General features: G+C 38.6%; 2 protein-coding genes across 3 annotated transcripts; both read right to left on the bottom strand.

Annotated features, from left to right (window-relative positions):
- Nucleotides 1-412: 412 nt before the first annotated feature.
- mrpl18 (mitochondrial ribosomal protein L18) lies at nucleotides 413-3415 on the bottom strand. The gene is made up of 4 exons (XM_041797460.1): nucleotides 3135-3415; nucleotides 2640-2808; nucleotides 718-952; nucleotides 413-623 (listed from the first exon to the last, which is right to left on the bottom strand). The coding sequence occupies exons 1-4, from the start codon at nucleotides 3217-3219 to the stop codon at nucleotides 546-548; spliced, it is 567 nt and encodes a 188-aa protein (XP_041653394.1). The 5' UTR covers nucleotides 3220-3415; the 3' UTR covers nucleotides 413-545.
- Nucleotides 3416-4879: 1464 nt separating this feature from the next.
- tcirg1b (T cell immune regulator 1, ATPase H+ transporting V0 subunit a3b) lies at nucleotides 4880-17562 on the bottom strand. Of its 2 annotated transcripts, none has more exons than XM_041797505.1 (21): nucleotides 17410-17562; nucleotides 15255-15376; nucleotides 14782-14860; nucleotides 14537-14685; nucleotides 14339-14434; nucleotides 14153-14214; nucleotides 13932-14058; nucleotides 13722-13804; nucleotides 12463-12556; nucleotides 12107-12319; nucleotides 11871-12021; nucleotides 11579-11718; nucleotides 10840-10997; nucleotides 10641-10731; nucleotides 8682-8800; nucleotides 8382-8595; nucleotides 7766-7876; nucleotides 7592-7684; nucleotides 7389-7509; nucleotides 7036-7207; nucleotides 4880-5702 (listed from the first exon to the last, which is right to left on the bottom strand). In XM_041797505.1, the coding sequence occupies exons 2-21, from the start codon at nucleotides 15369-15371 to the stop codon at nucleotides 5609-5611; spliced, it is 2484 nt and encodes an 827-aa protein (XP_041653439.1). In that variant the 5' UTR covers nucleotides 15372-15376; nucleotides 17410-17562; the 3' UTR covers nucleotides 4880-5608. The 2 variants fall into 2 exon arrangements, with proteins under 2 accessions (XP_041653439.1, XP_041653440.1); XM_041797506.1 differs by having other exon boundaries at nucleotides 15255-15373.
- Nucleotides 17563-17901: the final 339 nt, after the last annotated feature.

The raw sequence follows: 17901 nt of genomic DNA, 5'->3' as shown, positions 1-17901 counted from the left end.
TTCTCATATTTCTATTTACTTTTATGGGGTCCAGGTAAACTATTGAATACACTGTATAAGACTTACAATCATATGATGCTGATGTGGAATATAATTATTTTAAGAAGGTCAATCCCAAGTTAATTTACATTTAATCTGCATGCTCACTATTAAAGAAAACATGCACTTTAGAGTCCCTCAACAAAAACACTGCCTGAGCCAAGATCATGCTGTGTTATGATAAAGAAGTTCCTCTAATGTCTTGTCCATATCAGGGTCTATGTTAAGCTCTCCACTGTCTGCACCTCTCTCCTGTTTACAATGAGCACTGAGAGAAAAATAAATGATTATAGTCTAACTAAAGTGTTGTTTCTTAATAAAACAATGCCGCCAGGGAGAACTGCTTAGCACACAAAAGGAGGAACAACTTCACTTCCATTTTTGATATACTTTATAGAGTCTTGCGCAGGTCGCTTTGATATCAGCATAGTCATAATTCACAAAAGAGAACTGAGAAAACAAAATATATTTTTACAAAGCAGCTAAAAGGAGAGAAGATGCCATATTCAGGTGCCGATGTACTTCCGCCTGGGTTCACTGAGTACAATTCCCCCATCTTTGATCGCTTTCCTGAAAGCTTGAACCTGTAAAAGAAGTCACAGAGAGAGGAACATCAAGATGGTGTTGGACTTTAAGGGGAAGACACTGTACAGATCAATTGGTGCAGTATGAACTCACAGCATCAGAGCGATACGTCCAAGGAATTGCCCTGTACACCATCCTGGTGATACCGGCCTGCTGGCATCGCTGTGCCAGCACTTCTCCCACAGCCTGACACGCAGCCACACAGTTTGTGGAAAACAGTTCCCTTTTCACTGCCCACTCCTTTGTGGAACATGTAACCACTGGGCTGGGAGAGCTGCTGGAGAAGACTTGTGCTGTCACATGGTGCTGGGTGCGAGTAAACACCAACCTGTAAAGATGAAACAGATAAAAACAGGCATTAAGAGAGCGCATCTCTTCAGAGGAAATGCATAGAGTTAACTAACAATCCATAAAAGAACAGAAATTTCAGCTGTTCATACTACACAGTGTTAATTTGGCAGCTATTTTGAATTTAGTCTTTGGCTTTAGATCAAAATTTTATTTAGTTTTAGTCATTTTAACCTTTATAATGTTAGTCTAGCTTTAGTCAATGAAGACTCAAAAACATTTTAGTCCCGTTTTTGTCACAAAAAGTCCTGACATTTTTGTTTTCAGTTTTAGTCACAACATTTGTTCTCTTTGAACTAATTTAATTAGCCAAATTGCAATTAAATGTAAAACACACATAAATACTTTAACTGATTTCAAACACACTGATGAAAATACGGACATACCCGATATCAGCAGTGGAGGAATATCGTGATTTTAACGTCCAACAGTCTAGCACTAACAAAACAAAACCTAAAACAAATGTCCTTGAAAAACGAAATTACTGTTCGTCATAGTTTTAACTGACAAAAAATGTATTTTAGCTGGTCTTATCTCCTTCATGGTAAAAGGGCAGCTGACTGAAACTTCCGTCTAAGTTTTAGTTGACTAAATTAACAGTGGTACTATCCTTTTTCTACTGCTCAGTTTTGCTGTAATGTAATAACAGCCTCGTTGAGACACCTTTGTTTTTTTAATATTATAAATATCAACTTAGTTTAAGTGCCTTTCTTAACACTAAATGTAATTTTTGTCAAAGATTTCTGATGAAACCAATAGTTTGACAGTTCCCTAAATAGTTATTAGATATTAAATTCTGTATAGTCCCCATATCATATGTAGAGGTGGAGGGAAGTATTTTACTCACGTAAAAGTACAGTTACCCTGGTTAAAATGTACTTCTAAGGAGTAAAAGTACTGGTCTATGACTTTAATCAATTTAAAGTTAAAAGTATTTAATCTAAAGTTTTACAGTGTAATATGATCTTTCCTTATTGGCAAGAACAACAAAAGAGTAGATCTTCAACCAGGTTGTAGTGTTCATTAAATTAAAGTAAAATTTAGTTTCACTACACTTTTTAAAGTCTTGAATATTTTACAATATGACAGAGCTGCAGCAACTCTTGAAAATCTGTAGCGAGGTGGGTCTCCTCTGGCAAGAACAAAGCAGAAACTCACCCTCATAGCAAGGAAATTCATTCAGATTTGAAATGGCGCTGGGCAGAGCTTAGATCATCTGACTCTTTGCAGAGCTGAACTACCACTGGTGGATCAACGCTGTCAAATAATTTCAACACTGAAGACCATTTTCACTCAAAATTAGAGTTACAATGACACCACTTCAGTTAAACCAACCCTGTGTCTAACCCTGAGATATCAACACTACAGATTTTGCTGTGTTTAACAGCTGGGATGTGATGTAGAATCATTCTCTTATTTTGTGCTTTTGTGTAGTCAACAGAGGTGGAAAAGTACAGTATAGTATTGTAAAGTACTGAACTCCAGTAAAAGTACACTTACTTTGATTAAAACTTTTTTAAGTATAAGTAAAATTACTGGTTTATTAATCTACTCGAAAGTGTGCCAGTACTCGACCACAGTAATTTGAGTAAATGTAATGAGTTACTTTCCACCCCTGACAATATTATTCAGTTGTTTTCCATGTTGTAACCACTCAGCACACACACCTGTGGTAGAACTCCCGTGGGGGCCAGGTGGTCTTCCAGCCTCGGTCCTTCACCGCCAGAGCCAGCTGCTCCAAGTTCCGTGGGTTTCTGTTCTCAAAGGTTGGATTTACGGCTTCATTTTCATTCGCACTGGGCTCAGGTTGAGCGGCTGTCTGACTTAGACACCGAGCTGGAGAACAAAATCAAATATAGCTAGGGTTAACTTTTAACAGGTGACAATTTCAACGGCGACTTTTAGGGAAATTGGTGTAATTTCTTTATTTTATTAGCTGGAAACTGTAATAATATTTGTAGCTTTCAACTCTTTTTAATTAAAGCGATAACTTTTGCGTTTTCGACATCGGCTGTGACTGTGAACGTGTCAGCGTTTGGCTAAAAGTCAACAGTTGAACCGGTTTATAACAGGCCATGGTCATCAGTGAAAATAAAGGTGATGTTATACCGCAACCCCTGCTGTAAAACGATACACATTTTGATTAAGTGGACACTGCTCACCTGCCTGGTTTGCAGCCCAAACCGGACATCGTTGGCTCTGACCTAAAGCCAGACGAACGCTGCGACATATTTCCCGTAAAGCCATTCTCTCCTCAGCTGTGTTCACCTCATATATTAAAATATGTCATTCACCATGCGGTAAAGACATATACCTAAATATATGGCGACGCAGGCTTAAATTAGAGCTTTCTGATCTCTTTTCACCGTGACATGTGGGACGCCATCGTTGACATTCGGACAACATCCGGTTTACCGTCGGTTGCTACCTCGAAAACAGTCCTGACGAAACCAAATGCATCAGAAGTTCCGCCTGCCGTCTTCTTCTTTGGATTTTTACAGCTGGCATCCATGATATTGCATTACTGCCACCTTAAGTTCCTCTGTTTGGTAGATAGATGGCCACAGAGAGATGTCACAATTTTTGGAAGAATTTTAACATCCAAGATGGATAGTCTGTCAGGACTCATTTACCCTGTTTTTTTCTTCACTTCTAACAGAGAAAATGATAGAATCCTTTAATTTTGTCAATTTCGATTTCATTTGAAGAAACAAATGCCAGTAACTGCTTGGCATTTGCTGCTTGGTTTTTGATTGTTGCAGACTCCCTGTTAAGCTTTCTGCCTTTCATCAGCAGGTCCTGCTCTACTGAAAGTTGATTTATAAACATTATTGCCTCTTATTACCTTTTTACTTTATTTTACTGTCTTGACTTTCTTATATTTATGATTAGAAATCCTCCTTTATTCATATTTACATCTACTCGACCCAAGAGTTGTATTTGGATAAATTAATGTTGGATAATGCCTGGTTTGTTTGTATTTGCAAAAAGTAAAAAAAAAATCAGTTCCTCATATTCTTGTCACCAACAGTCACAAAAGTTCCACTTGACACGCCTTTTCTTTTCAAAAGTAAAGACTATCTGTCAATCAACTTGGAAACTTGCTGATGCGTAAGGCAAACAAGTAAGCAAATTTGTATAATGCACTTGAGTACACATTTGAGGAACCTGTACTTAACTAGCTCACTTTTATACTTGTTAACCTTTTAGGGGACTTAACTACATTTCATTGTATCAAAAGTGAATATTGTGATGCAGGTTAAGGCTTTGCATACTAAATAAGTTACAATCACATACACCTATTATGAGATAACAGCCTGCTAACAAAAGTTAAAGTTAAATTGAGGAACTTTGTTGTTTATTTTTGGCACCCCTCTTGGTCAAACCAGTCATTCTTGTTTTGTTGCTTGTTTGGTTCCATCCATGAATAACATTGTTTTGTTTTTTTTTTTTAAACACACAAAATCTGATTCTGCTGTCTCTAACAGTCAAATGTGTCTTTAATCAAAAATCTATGCAGTGAAAAACTGAAAAGAATGATCAAGAAAACAGTCCTGTTGCTACTGACCTTTTTTTTCAGCAATTGTATCTCATACAGATCCCTCAGTATAATTTCAATTTGTTTTGTAACCAACAAAAAATCTCTTACAGGAAGAAAGGACAACAGCTACATTAAAATGCCCTTCAAGTAGAAATAACTCAGAATTTAATGCACTTATGCGACATACCGCCTAATACATGAACTATTTTCATGTGCCGGTGTTTTGTGGCTTCTTGGGATGTCTTTGACTTGAGTTAATGAATTTCTGTATCATTACAATTACAGCACAAATATAATTGATAAAATAAACCCTGACAATGCAACAAATCAATTTAAATAACATCTCACAACAAGATTACACAAGAAAATCATATCTATTTTTAATTCAAATTTGTTCATTTTACAGTGCAAACAGTCAGAAAAAAGGGAGACATGTCTTAGTCATATTGGCATGATAATGGAGGTTTAGATATGACTTGATGTTCATAAACACTGAGTTCAAATAAGGCACATGAAAAAAACGTAGTACAACCAATAAATACCTGATGTGTTCGGAAGACAAGACATTGAAAGAAAAGTTATCTTTGGTTCATGATGAAGATCATTCCAATTATTCCCTGCCATCTTTTGAAGAAATTGTATGGACTGTCCTTGTAAGTACACCACACCACTTCAACAATCTTACATTCCCTTAAACCGTAGAACATATTAAGTATCTGATGTGCTTTCCCTTTTTGTAACTGGTGCCAATATATATTTTCATGTGGTAAGCTGTAAATTATTACCAGCCATGGTTTGAGCTAAAAGAGTAATTAGAAAGCAGTATATAACAATGATAGTGGAAAAAAAGAATAAAAGGGGATACAAAAGTATATTTGTTCATTTCAGACTATGCCATTATAGTTCATTATTCAGGGTCACATTCTCATTCGATTAATGCAAAAATAAGTCGTTCTCATCATGATCACTGTGCAGGGGATTCAACCATTGATAGCCTATTGGAGAACCATTGAAAAGACAGTCAATCTGATGTGTGTATTCAATATTACACATAAGTTTATGAAACTGTTTGGCAATAAGTAATCATTTGAGCCATCATACAGGCGGTGATGCATTGATCAGAGATGAGAAACAGAAAGGGCTCAGCTTGTAGCCTGATCCACTGTAGAACTTGTTTTGAAACTCCACCCTGTAACAGAGACAAGAAAAGTTAACAAACACACTCAGTTCAAAGAATTTCTGAACCAGTAAAATCTCAGTGAGCAAAAAGCAGAGCAGGGAAATTACTGATTTGAGAATGCTGGAACATTTAGTAGAGTACTGCTAAAAGAAAAAACAATGGTTACTAAAATTCTAATCTGTAAGTGAACAACAACAAAAAATCAATGGCATATGATAAAAGCTGCCTAGCAGTTAGGTTGCAACCATTTAGGAAGGCTATAGTACTACAATCAGGCTGCAAGGTTTTAGACCTTGGGCTCCTTTCCCATATGTTATTCCCCTCTCTCTCTCCTCATTGCCCTACCCCTACCCATAGTCCAGTTCAAATAAAGGCTTAAAAAAAACAGGGTTGGAAAGAAATTAATGTCATTTTCTAAAATTACTGTAACTGAGTTGCTTTTTTGTGTTCTTGTACTTTTTTAAGTACTTTTCAAAATCCCTACTTTAACTTATTTAACTATATTTAAGGGGAAGTGTTGTTCTTTGTTACATTTTGCATTATTTACATTATTCCTGGTAAGTGGTTCTTGTTGTGGATTAAAAAGGGAATAAGGGACCAGAAAAAGTTAAATATTTTATATCACAAGGTGCAGAGTACTTCTGACTTGTCCTCTAAACTGTGAGTTTTTTATAAAAGTGAAATGAGACATTAAGGAGAAGTGGTGGACTTGTAGCTACAGGAAGACAGTGAAGTGGCTGAACAAAAGTGTATTGAGAGGGACAATGAAGCATTCTTTGAAATAAAAAAGCACATATAATATACCTTAATTTAGGCTACTGTGATTAATGCATTGATGCAGACAGCCCAAACTATTAAAAAGTAACAACTGTTTGGTGCAAAATGACTTATATGAAACAGGATTTACCCAAGGTGCTATATATCCTCATTTCGAGGTACACTGTGCCAACTGCAGAGACAAACAATTTTATCTATGGGATTTAGCTTTAGCTGAAGGGGTGCAATTCATTTTTTATTTTCCATGACATTCACAGGCTGCCTTACTGAGTAAAACACCCACTGGTTGGATGATATCAGATTATATCAGCAGTTTGTTGCAACAACATAGAGCAATAATTGCAACGTAGAGTTGTGTGTAAGTAATGAGTAATAAGCTCATAAATCACATAACAGACTAAGTAACACCCCTAAAAACATGCACTCGAGCAAAAGCTTCAGATATCTGGCCTAGTTATTAATCTGGTTTTACCATAGCTAATGAGGTGTCAAGGCTAATTTTATAAACTGTTAAAATGTCCTTATGAGGCAATAAATGTTTTAAAACATTCCCCTCAATCCTTACCAGTGCAGACGAAGTGCATGCAGAAAAGCTGACAGTCCCTCCATCACCAGAAGGATGGAGACTGTCAACGCAGCAAACATGGCAAAAATCACAACCAGGACGGCAGAACCAACATAGCCCTCCCATCTCAAGGCGATACGCATCACCATTGTCCACAAAACCTCAGACAGCTCTGTCAAAACACAAATAAGTCTCTGTCAGGCTGCCATCAGTGTATGGAAAAAATATAGTACGTCTCATGTGTATGAACAACTGGCTGAAAATACGACTGTGTTAGAGAGGAAGTCTGGGAGTGTATCATGTGAGCATTACAGTTTATTTTGTCTTTGTGTATTGGTGTTTGTGCTACTAACGTGCATGAGCCAAGCTGAGGGCCCAGAGTCGGAGATAAGAGGCTGTATTGGAGATGCAGCCCAGGCAGTACTCTATGGTGTGGATAGCCTGATGCATATACACGTCTGCGACATCAAACTCCTGCAAAAACAAATCACAAGAGTGCATCCCTAGACTTATTTCATCTGTTGAGTGAATTAAGTTACTCCTGCTTATCTCCTACCTCCTCCTCAACTGCACCTCCCTCCACTTCCCCTTGACGAGCGTTGATGGAGCCATCGTCCGCTACGAGTGGACGTCTGTCTTCCTCATGATGCTGCAGGAAATAATAGATCTGTCAGAAATACAGCCACTTTTAAAAGAATGATGAAAGGAGTTCAGCCAGACACAAACTCACTGTTTGACGTCGTCTTCTCCTGAATGAAATGTATTCACAAGTGGGTTTCCCAAGCAGGAGGACCGGGACAGAACACAGAGCCAACACTACCAGGACCTTCTGAACCACAGGCTACACATGGAAATATGATGAGTTACAGGATTGGCTGTGATGTTTGGGGGAACACACTCTGACTCAAGAAAGCTTAAATGTAAACTATATGCTAAAACTTCAGCGTAACATTTCAAGGTGTGCCAGTTAAAAGGGGTTTAACTAAACTGTATTTCTGATCTACAGAGGTTTTCATTCATACAATTACAGGGTGAAAATTAGCTTCCAAAATCATGAGCATAGCTCAATACTCCTGACAGAGCAGTGAAATTGTCAGTTCTGGTTAACGCTCTATTTAAAGACGTCTCTTATCAGTATGTTTAAACAAACATTGGTGCTTAAGGTCTTAAAGAAAACTGCCAAATTGCACTGCATTCAAGACTCTGAAGCTCAGAGAAGCTAAAACGTTTACAACATGGCAACAAACAAACCATTTGTCTCTCAAGTTATTATAATTCAGATGAAATAAGAAATACTGGATATTCAGAAAGAAGGCTGTCATGTAAAGTACAAGAGAAATTCACACCTGTCCTTTGTAGAGTTGTGGGTTAGTCCCGTTTTCTGTGAAGAGGAACATGTCTATGAAGTGGATAAGTATACTGGGAGCATATCTGGACATTTCAGGTGTGTAAGCAATCCATTTGTAGACCACCATGAACACCAAGTAGCCAAAGAGACAGAGCATAAAGAACAGCTCTGGGATCAGCACAAAGAAAATGCTGCGAAACTGCTTGAAGTGCCTGGAGGAACACAATGATATATTAACTAAAGTCACATTATAACATAAATGAAATCACAGATTAATGAAGACAAGGTAATTACTTACCAGTAGTTGAAATATGACAAACAGACTCCAAAAGTCATGTGAATGATTCCAATAATGACTGACATCTTCATCTTGTAAGAGTTCAGGAAACTCAGCTTGTTGTTGGACAGACCCCAGATCTGGGATTATAAAGACACAAGACATTTTTGATGACTGTAGTGACAAAAAGGTGGATTTGTGAAAAAAGGGAAGGTGAGGGTGATATAAATCAGTAGTTCTCAACTGGTGTGTTGTTGTCAGTGGGCTGAAGTATAGAAGCCCTTAGCGGACATACTCTTAAGAAATATTACTCACATTTTACAAATCATTTTACATGATACAGGAAAGTTTTAGGTTGATTCCCCAAGACTTCAACTATTTGTCTCTTTTTTTTCTGGTGACAAAGTTGTCTTTTATAACATGAGGGAATTCCTCAAGAAATGATAAAAGCTTGCCACTCTCAGGGTACGGCCCCACTAAACAAATCCAGGTGACGATCCGCATACTATATGCTGCCTGCCTCCATTGCCAACTACCTTTTTGTGAATTAAGGTGTTTTACAGCGCTATACAGTAAACCAGCAATTCATTTCTTCAGATTAATTTCATATATATATATATATATATATATATATATATATATATATATATATATATATATATATATATATGTATGTATGTATGTATGTATGTATGTATGTATGTATGTATGTATATAGAGAGAGAGAGAGAGAGAGAGAGAGAAAAGATGTTAGAAAGCGTACACGCTGGGGACCAGAGTAGCTCAGAGGGTAGAGCAGGTTCTGAAAGCAGAAGCTATAGTCCTCAATGCACAAGTTGCAGGATCGATCCAGTCTCTCTCCCAGTATTTCTTGTCTCTCTTCAGCTGTCCTATCAAATAAAGCAATGGCTCCCAACCTGGGGTCCAGGGGTGCATTAATTTTTTAAAACAATGAATATAAACACTGTGTACAATGACGTATTAGGGCCTCCCTACAAGTTACGTAAATAAAGGATTTTTGAAACTATAAAGTCATGTATTTTACAAGAAATCAAACTCAGAATTTCAGACTTTAAAAAAATGGTACGTTTCTGAGTAAAAATAAAAAATCCAAGGTTAAAAAGTTGTAAATGATTAAATTATAAACTCAATAATATCAAGTTTTAAAAGTCCTAAATTTATGACTCTGTCAAGTTGAAAGCAGTGGTTGGACAACCCCAGTTTAATGGTATGGCTCTTCTAAGTCCAAGTGAAAAATAATAATGAGATGATTCTGGGCTGAAATCACAAGCACCTCCTTGTTGATCAGCATAATCATCTCTCAACTGCAGGAGTTGTGCAAGGAAATAGCTTTTTCTAGCATGATTTTATCCCATGCAATCGGCTATTTTCTACTTTATAATCCCAAAAACACTTTTTTTTTCACCTAATTTTCCAACTTTTTAGATTTGAACATTTGATTTTTGTCTAATTAAAGGAAACCTTTTTAGTCTTTTTTTGCCCAAAATTAATCTTGGGAAAAAGTGCCAATGCCTTCCAGGCCAGCACCGCTCCAGGCTCCAAAATGCTCTGCGTGTACCTTGCACATCTTTACACGTCAAGGCAAAAGCCAGAATGCATCTGCACTTTTAAAACAGCTTTTCTCCTTCAATGTGAGGAAATCATTCATGAATTGACAATGGTAGTTTACTTATTGGTTTAGAAACATAAAAATGCATTTTTCATTGAAAAGAAGAGGTTGGTGGTGCTTGAGGCTCCATTAAAGTGGCACTCATTCGGATTCAGTGAGGTCGTACTAGCACAGGAAAAGGCGTAAAATAAATGTTTGCATGCCTGCCCTGCAGCGTTTGTTTTTTTAATACATTTGACTAGTTGAAAATGTTTCATAAATTTGATGCAATTCTCATTAAGAAGATAATAATGGGTCCTGAGGCATAACCAGTTGAGAATCACTGGTTTAGAGGACATGATTGGTCATACCGGGTCAATGCCAAATGGATAAGGGCTGTTAAAAACTCCAGGCACAACAGGATCCAGGGGCAGGTACTGGTACTCTGCCAGGACTGATGAACTAAAAGACAAACCAAACAAAGTTAAGATGTACAAGAAAAAGTGTCCGGAGGGTTATTTGGGATAACAAAGACATTAAGTTAAGGGTGAACGTTTTGAATATCCTTACTTCCATATATTCTTCTCAAACATGGGGCCGACATGCCACGCTGAGCTGAAAGTGGTGAGGCTTTTACTAAAGCACTCGTTGTAAATGGCTCCTGTGTAGATCGAGAACAGTCCCATCAACAGGATCAGATACCGTCCTCCAAACATCATCCTCCAGATCTGAAAAACAAAAGGTGTCATTTTATGACTAATGTGCCCGGTCAAGGAAAGCTGAGTTCTGCTCTGTAATACAACCATCTAACAGATGTCCAACAAAATCACGGAAATGCAGTTTTTAAAAGAAAGCTTAAAGACGCTTTCTAAACTCTGTTTGCTTCGTTTCCTTTTCAGTGACCACTGTGAAACATTATGTAAATACACAGATAAAGATAGTAACAAAATGACCTTATTACTGCCAAATTAAATCTAGCGGTGATTTTTTTGCTAGTTCTGGAACAGACTTAAAGTAAATGAGGCCTCCAGCAATAAGATTTATGTTTCTATTTAATGAGGCTTTACGTCTAGAAACACAGATGGGTGGCAGATACCTTTTTATTCTCATTGCAAAGATTTTGTACAAGGGAGACATATTAGTGTTGAAAAAAACTAAGAAAACATTAATTACTCTTGCACAGGACATAACCAGTGAAGAGATGTCCACAGGCCTTTGCTTTAATATAATATTATCTAGCATCCAAGTAGTATAGGAAGATAGGGGAATACTTTTTCCAGTTTCTCTCAGTAAATATATTCTGACATACCTCATTGGTGTTGTTCTTTAATTTAGGATCTTTCTCCTCAAGGACCATCCAGAGAGCAGCCAGAGTCATCAATATACCATGACCCACATCCCCAAACATCACCGCAAACAGGAAGGGGAATGTTATTATGGTGTACACAGCTGCAGAGGAAACATAAGAAAAAGACTTGACTTAAAGAATAGTATTATAGGGAATAAATGCTTTTTGGGTTTTCTTTGAAATGCCGCTAAGATTTTTAGTTCCAAGAATTTAAAGAAGAAACTTTCAGTGAGCTTTTCAAAAGCATACAAACCTGGATTGACTTCTCTGTAGCTGGCTACTCCATAGGCATCCACAATGTTTTGGAAACCAGTCGTGAAAGTGTTGAGAGGAAACAGCGTAGGTGGAGGGGTGGAGGTTGGCAGACGATTGTAGAAAGAGTCAACCCCGCTGCCACTCTTCCTCTGAGAATGGAGAAGAGTGTTGAGTAAAAATGAAGTGGTTTACTTATCCATGTTAATTTCCATCTACAGTTCCTCTTTTTCTTACCCCTCCTTCTCTGAGGGCACTTTGCAGTTCAGGCAGCTTGCTAATTGGACACCAGGCCTCGGCGATCAGGCATTTATCAGTAACGGAAAGGCTGCAGAGATTCAGCACCATCTGAACTGCTTTACATTTCTGCACCCGCACCTTCCACTGAGGCAGCACAGCCACTGCCCGCATGAGGAGCTGCTGTAGGAAGGCCTCAGTCTGCGACAGCACCTGAAGAAGAGGGAAGTGTGATTAAGACGACACGTTTTATAACACAAAAGGAAATGTTTTTTGCTCACTATAATATTCCAGTATGATAGATAGATTTTAATGCATGAATGATCCATATTTTTATAAAAATACATTCTACATACTGATTTGATATCCTCAATTCTGGTCTCAAGCCCCTGAAGAATCTTCTCTCTTTCAGTAGGGCTCTCAGGGTAGGCAAACGTCTGTGTGCGGAAGCTATGAAGAGAGGACATAAAAGATATTCATTAAGTTAAAAGTATAATGAATGACTTTTAGAGAAGATGCACATGAGATGTCCTACTTTAGCACTAGTCAGCAAAACAAAACTGCCCCTTCAGTGCACCACCTCCCCTCTTCCCTACCCCTCTCTAATTTCAGACTGTGTGACTGATCTATCTGATCAATTATGCAGCCTAAATAGATTCAGTTCTAATTCTTTCTGAAGCATCTCATACCAAACAAATTTTTGCTTATGTTTGGAAACTATTGCTTTTCTTTGAATTGTGCACTTGGAACAAAACTGTCTTCATACCTTTACTGAAATCGGAGCAGGTGGGGCCATCTCTGTATATGGTAGCAGGGAGGGGTCATGTGAATTAAATATGTTTATGCTTCCCCCAGAAGCCTCAACAAATTGAGGCAAAAAAGTGAATCTGCATGTTGCTCAGCACTCACAGTGAGAGTGCGTGCAGTTGTGCGACCAAAATATCAAACATGCCAGAAATACATCCTACAAGTTGGGAGCACCTGGTTGGGCTGTGGTTGGTAGTCGCTCACAATCAGACTGAAAGTTGCCCTGACTCCCAGGGGAGTCATGTGACTCTGAATGCATGTCTGAATTTGCTGAAAATTGCACCCTGTATGCCCAGCACTGATCATGGCTACATGAAGTTGGGATGTATTTGATATCTATCCATTTTCTATACCACTTATCCCATTGGGGTCACGGGTGGCTGGAGCCTATCCCAGCTGTCATTGGGCAAGAGTAAGGGTAGACCCTGGACTGGGCAGCACTCAATAGCAGAGCTGACGTACTGTATAGAGACAAACAACCAGGCACACTCACAATCGCACCTATGGACAATTTAGAGTCCCATTTTAACCTACCAAGGATGTTTTTGGTGGTGGGGTGAATCCGGAGTACCCAGAAAGAACCCACACATGCATGGGGAGAAGATGCAAACTCTGCACAGAAAGGCCCTGACCTGGAAGCAGACCAGGAACCTTCTTGCACTGAGTACTAACCTCTGCGCCACCCTGCAGCCCTATGTATTTGTTATCTTCTGTTTAATGTTTAAAATGTCCTAAATTGTACCTCTAAACTGATGCCAAAGAATTAAAACAATCAAAAAATTGTTAACTAATGCACACGTTTACCCACCAATCACAGATCTTCTTAACTTTCTGCCCAATTTGATCTCCCCAAAAGGAAATGAGGAACACTGTCCACTGCACCATTTCCCCCTGCAAAGGTAGAAAGGCAAACAAAAGTTATAAAACATAGGAAAACTACTTTTATGTAATAAACCATCAAGAACTCTTCCTGCTATAAGGATAACTTTAATGCAGGAGTTTGTCTCCCACTCCTTACCGTGTCTGGATGCTCAAGTCGATCCTCCATTTCCCTGAAATCCACGATGATATAACCACGACATGCCCGCCATAACAACCGTTCAAATGAGGGCACCTTCCAGGGGTGGACTACTCCTGCCACAAAACTGAGAGCAAGGACATGAAAAGAAAAAATGTGTTTAGTGTAGAAGAATAAAAAAAAATAAGCAAGAAGTGGAAATCTGGGTAAATTTGATCTACCTGAGGTGGACATCTTGGCGGTTATCAAACAGGCCCTGACTTTCCAGTACAGGTGGTGGTGCCTGTGAGAGGAAACCAAAGTAGTATATTACTTTTATATTCATGCTTTTCTCTCTACAGCTTTACATTTAAAGAATGTGTTTAAAATATTGCAGGGACTGTTGGTTAAAATGTATCTTTAAGCACCTGTGAGGCTGTGAGCGAGTGCGTTTTTGTCAGGACTCCTCGGTACTGACAGAGTTGGGTCAGCTGAGCACGGAGACTGTCTCTGTTCCTTGACACCTGGTGACACAAAGACACAAGAAAAATCCATAAACTCTCAAAGTAACAACAGAGGCTCTGCTTTGATTCATCAGATCAGTCTTGATTGTATCAAGCTCTCACCTCTTTGAGCTCTCTGGCCAGCCGCTCGCTTTCTTCCTCTATGGTGATGAGCTCGCGAGGCTGAGGGGCCAAAGGTGTCGGGCATGGAGGAGGGAGGGGGCCCTTCAATGGTGGAGACAGTGAGCGGATTATCTCCTGCTCCAAGAAGGCTGGAGAGCAGATAAGGAAGGTCAGAAGACTTGAATCAAGTGAATAAATAAAGAACAACTAAAAATACAAGTAGGGACATTTGAATCAGCGCTTACTAAAAGTTTTCTCAAGTTCCTCGCATCGTCTGACCTCGCTGACAAACTTCCTCTGAAAGGCGTTCACGTTAGGATTTAACTGCAACATGAGAGAATGAGAGCAGCGTGGTTACTCAAGATCATCTGATGACAATAAGAGAGATGGAAAATTGAGCTGAGACTCAAAGCAGCCACTTCCTTTCAGCCTAAAAAGCAAGTTATTTGTTTCAAATTTAAGATAATCATAAGTTTTAAACTTATAAAATGCAGGGTAGACACATGATGAAAGCTAGACTAATGATCTGCTATATGAGCAAAAAAAAAAAAAAAACAAAAACCAAAACAGCACAGTTTAATATCAACCTAACATTCAATTATAAAAATTGCGTTCATGTGGGCAAAATAGTAGCATGCTCACTACACATCCACTGACTGTCTTGAATGGGATTTAAACCATTTGATTATGAACTAATGAAGGAGTTTCAGATACTCACGTCTCTGAACTCCACCAAGCCCAGCTCTCCCAGTTCACTGACACAGTTGTAGGCCGAGCCGGACTGAAGGAAGAGCTGCACTAGGCACACCTCCTCACTGCGAAACATGGAGCCCATAGCTGCTGAAGTAACAGAGGGATATTATTGAGATGGTGCAAGAGGAAGAGGCAGTTAGGTGTTAAAATAGTACAAAGAGCGCACCTGTTTTCACACATAACAGTAGAAGACTCTCTACATGTAAATACAGAGGCAATAAAAGGAAACTGAAAAAGGGAAGCATCAAGTTCTTCCCACTGTGCTGACCAGGTGGGGTTTCCAGTCTTGCACAGGCATGTTTCTGTCAAAATCACAAGGTCCCAGTTTTTCAGCTGTGAGTAAGATCTTTTGACACAACATCAAAAAATACAGCAGTGCATGGAAACATTTAGCCAGGTCATTTGCCATCTGTCAGCATCAACTTGGCTAAAACTAAAGCACGGTGTACTGGAGATCTGCAGTACAACTGGACTATTTTGGAAATAGTCATAAATCATTCCGTATCATAACAACAAACACAATATCAGACAGATTAAACATAAACTGTTCTTTCCTGTAGGCTAATCATACATGTATGGATGTCATTATGTGTTGCATGAGTCAGTATGAATAACATATCTTTATGCATCTACTTTGATCACAGCTGTATACTGATTTGTTTAATTTGAAGTCAGTAGTAATCATCATTTTTATTTTTGGGCATTTATTAGATAGAGGAGGACAGTGGATAGAGTCGGGAACAGGTCAAGAGTGGGGGAGAGACATGCGGTAAAGGGCCTCAGGCCGGATTCGAACCCGGGCCGCCTGCATACATGGGGAGCGCCTTTCACCACTAGGCCACCTGCTCCCCTGTAATCATCATTTTTGACTGATATTGAAGATGCAATGTGAGTTATTGTAGTGAAGGGACTTTCATTTATTAATGTCATTCTCATTTAAAATAATACCTTTAGAAAGATAAGAAGGGTACAATTTTTGCAAACTACTCTACAAGAAGTTGATGCTTTAATGCTTGCAAGATGTATAGAGTACAACATCTGCTGCAAAAATTGTATGAAACTTTTTTTACACACATTTCAGGTCAAAGAAATTCTGCAATGTTAAAACTTCAGTAGGACATATTCATATTCTATCTAAATCTCAATTGAAACCCAGCCTTACCCACATTTATAAATGTTAAGTTATTCTTTTATTGATCAGAGAAATGTCGACACATATTCTAATAGTTGTAGTTTATGGTGCCATTGCACTGCTTTCTGCCCCATTATGACAAAGCTGTACAATTTATGTTTTACTGATATTGTCCTACATGTATAGGTGCTTTTTAAACCAAACAATCTCTCCCTGCTTTCTTCAGACAATCAAATTAATAACTAGTTCATGGAAAATGTAAACAAAATTTAAGGAGTAAACTGTCAATACATTTATTGACACTGACCCTACAACTGTGGTTTCAGACATTAATAGTGACAAGAAATAACCGGTCTGTAGGCTAATAGCCTCATTTGCTTTTTCAGGTCACAGAGAGACCTCAGAATTAATTTCAGACTGTTTAATAACCAAAACCTCCTTACAGGACCTTTAAGTTTGGACTAGCTCCAATGAACACCACAAACTATCACCCCCAGAATGACCCAACAATAGATTTCATTTTTAACATATAACATTCATGAAGGGGGATTTTAGGGGACAGTTTCACACTGCACTCATGTAGGGAGAACTTAACATAAACCAATCACCTGTTAACTTTCAGTAAGATTCGCTGTTACATCAGAATATTTCCTACAGGACTCTGTTCCTGATCGTTAAACAACTTTTCCGTACCCTTGCTGTTTTCCTCTTATGACTGTCAACGGGTCAACCATAATTACCAGAAAAAGGGCAAAGTTTCGTTTTGACGTCCACGCTATGCAAATAAAAGGAGGCAAAAAGATAATCAGGTGGAATGATTATTTTGAATTGTTTAAAATAAAAAATGCAGCCTCGACTGGTAAGGGAAATTCCGCTAAGAAGTTAAAAAGCACCACACGGGTTTTTAATTAACTGCCATGACAATAGCCGTCCCTCCATGAGCTTCTCGTTTTAACTCAAAATGACGCCGAAAATTTCAATTTCTCACCTGTCTGCCTTCTATATTCCGCTGGTCTCCAAAATATAATCTCTGAGGGTGTCCGGCTCCGCAATGACGGTCAGCCCGGTGTCTGTAAACCGGGACAAACAGACCTGTTTATGAGAAGTTCACCGTACGGCTTCACTTCCCGTTTGAGTCACGTTACTGGGCCTTCACGTGACTGTTGACGATTGAGTTTCATTTGGCCATGAGAAGCCCTGGATGGTGCTGTGAATCTCGGCTCATATAACTGAATCGGACCATTCAACTCGAATCGGCTATGTTGACTATCATGGCTTTTCATTGAATACTGTATCCAGGATTCACACCACGTTTTTGTATGTGTATACGTTTCGTTCTTAAAATAATCATACAAAGACTGAAATAACGGGAGGCAATGCCTTTCAATTTCACATGAATATCTACTGATACCAATTTATAAACAATGGGATATGCAAAGAGAAACTACCCATAGTTCTACATCAAAACTGGTTAAGACGA

Source organism: Cheilinus undulatus, linkage group 10 (genome assembly GCF_018320785.1).
Source record: "Cheilinus undulatus linkage group 10, ASM1832078v1, whole genome shotgun sequence".
Lineage (NCBI taxonomy): Eukaryota > Metazoa > Chordata > Actinopteri > Labriformes > Labridae > Cheilinus > Cheilinus undulatus.
Note: the sequence above shows the minus strand (reverse complement) of the source record. Positions and strands in the feature narration are given on the sequence as shown.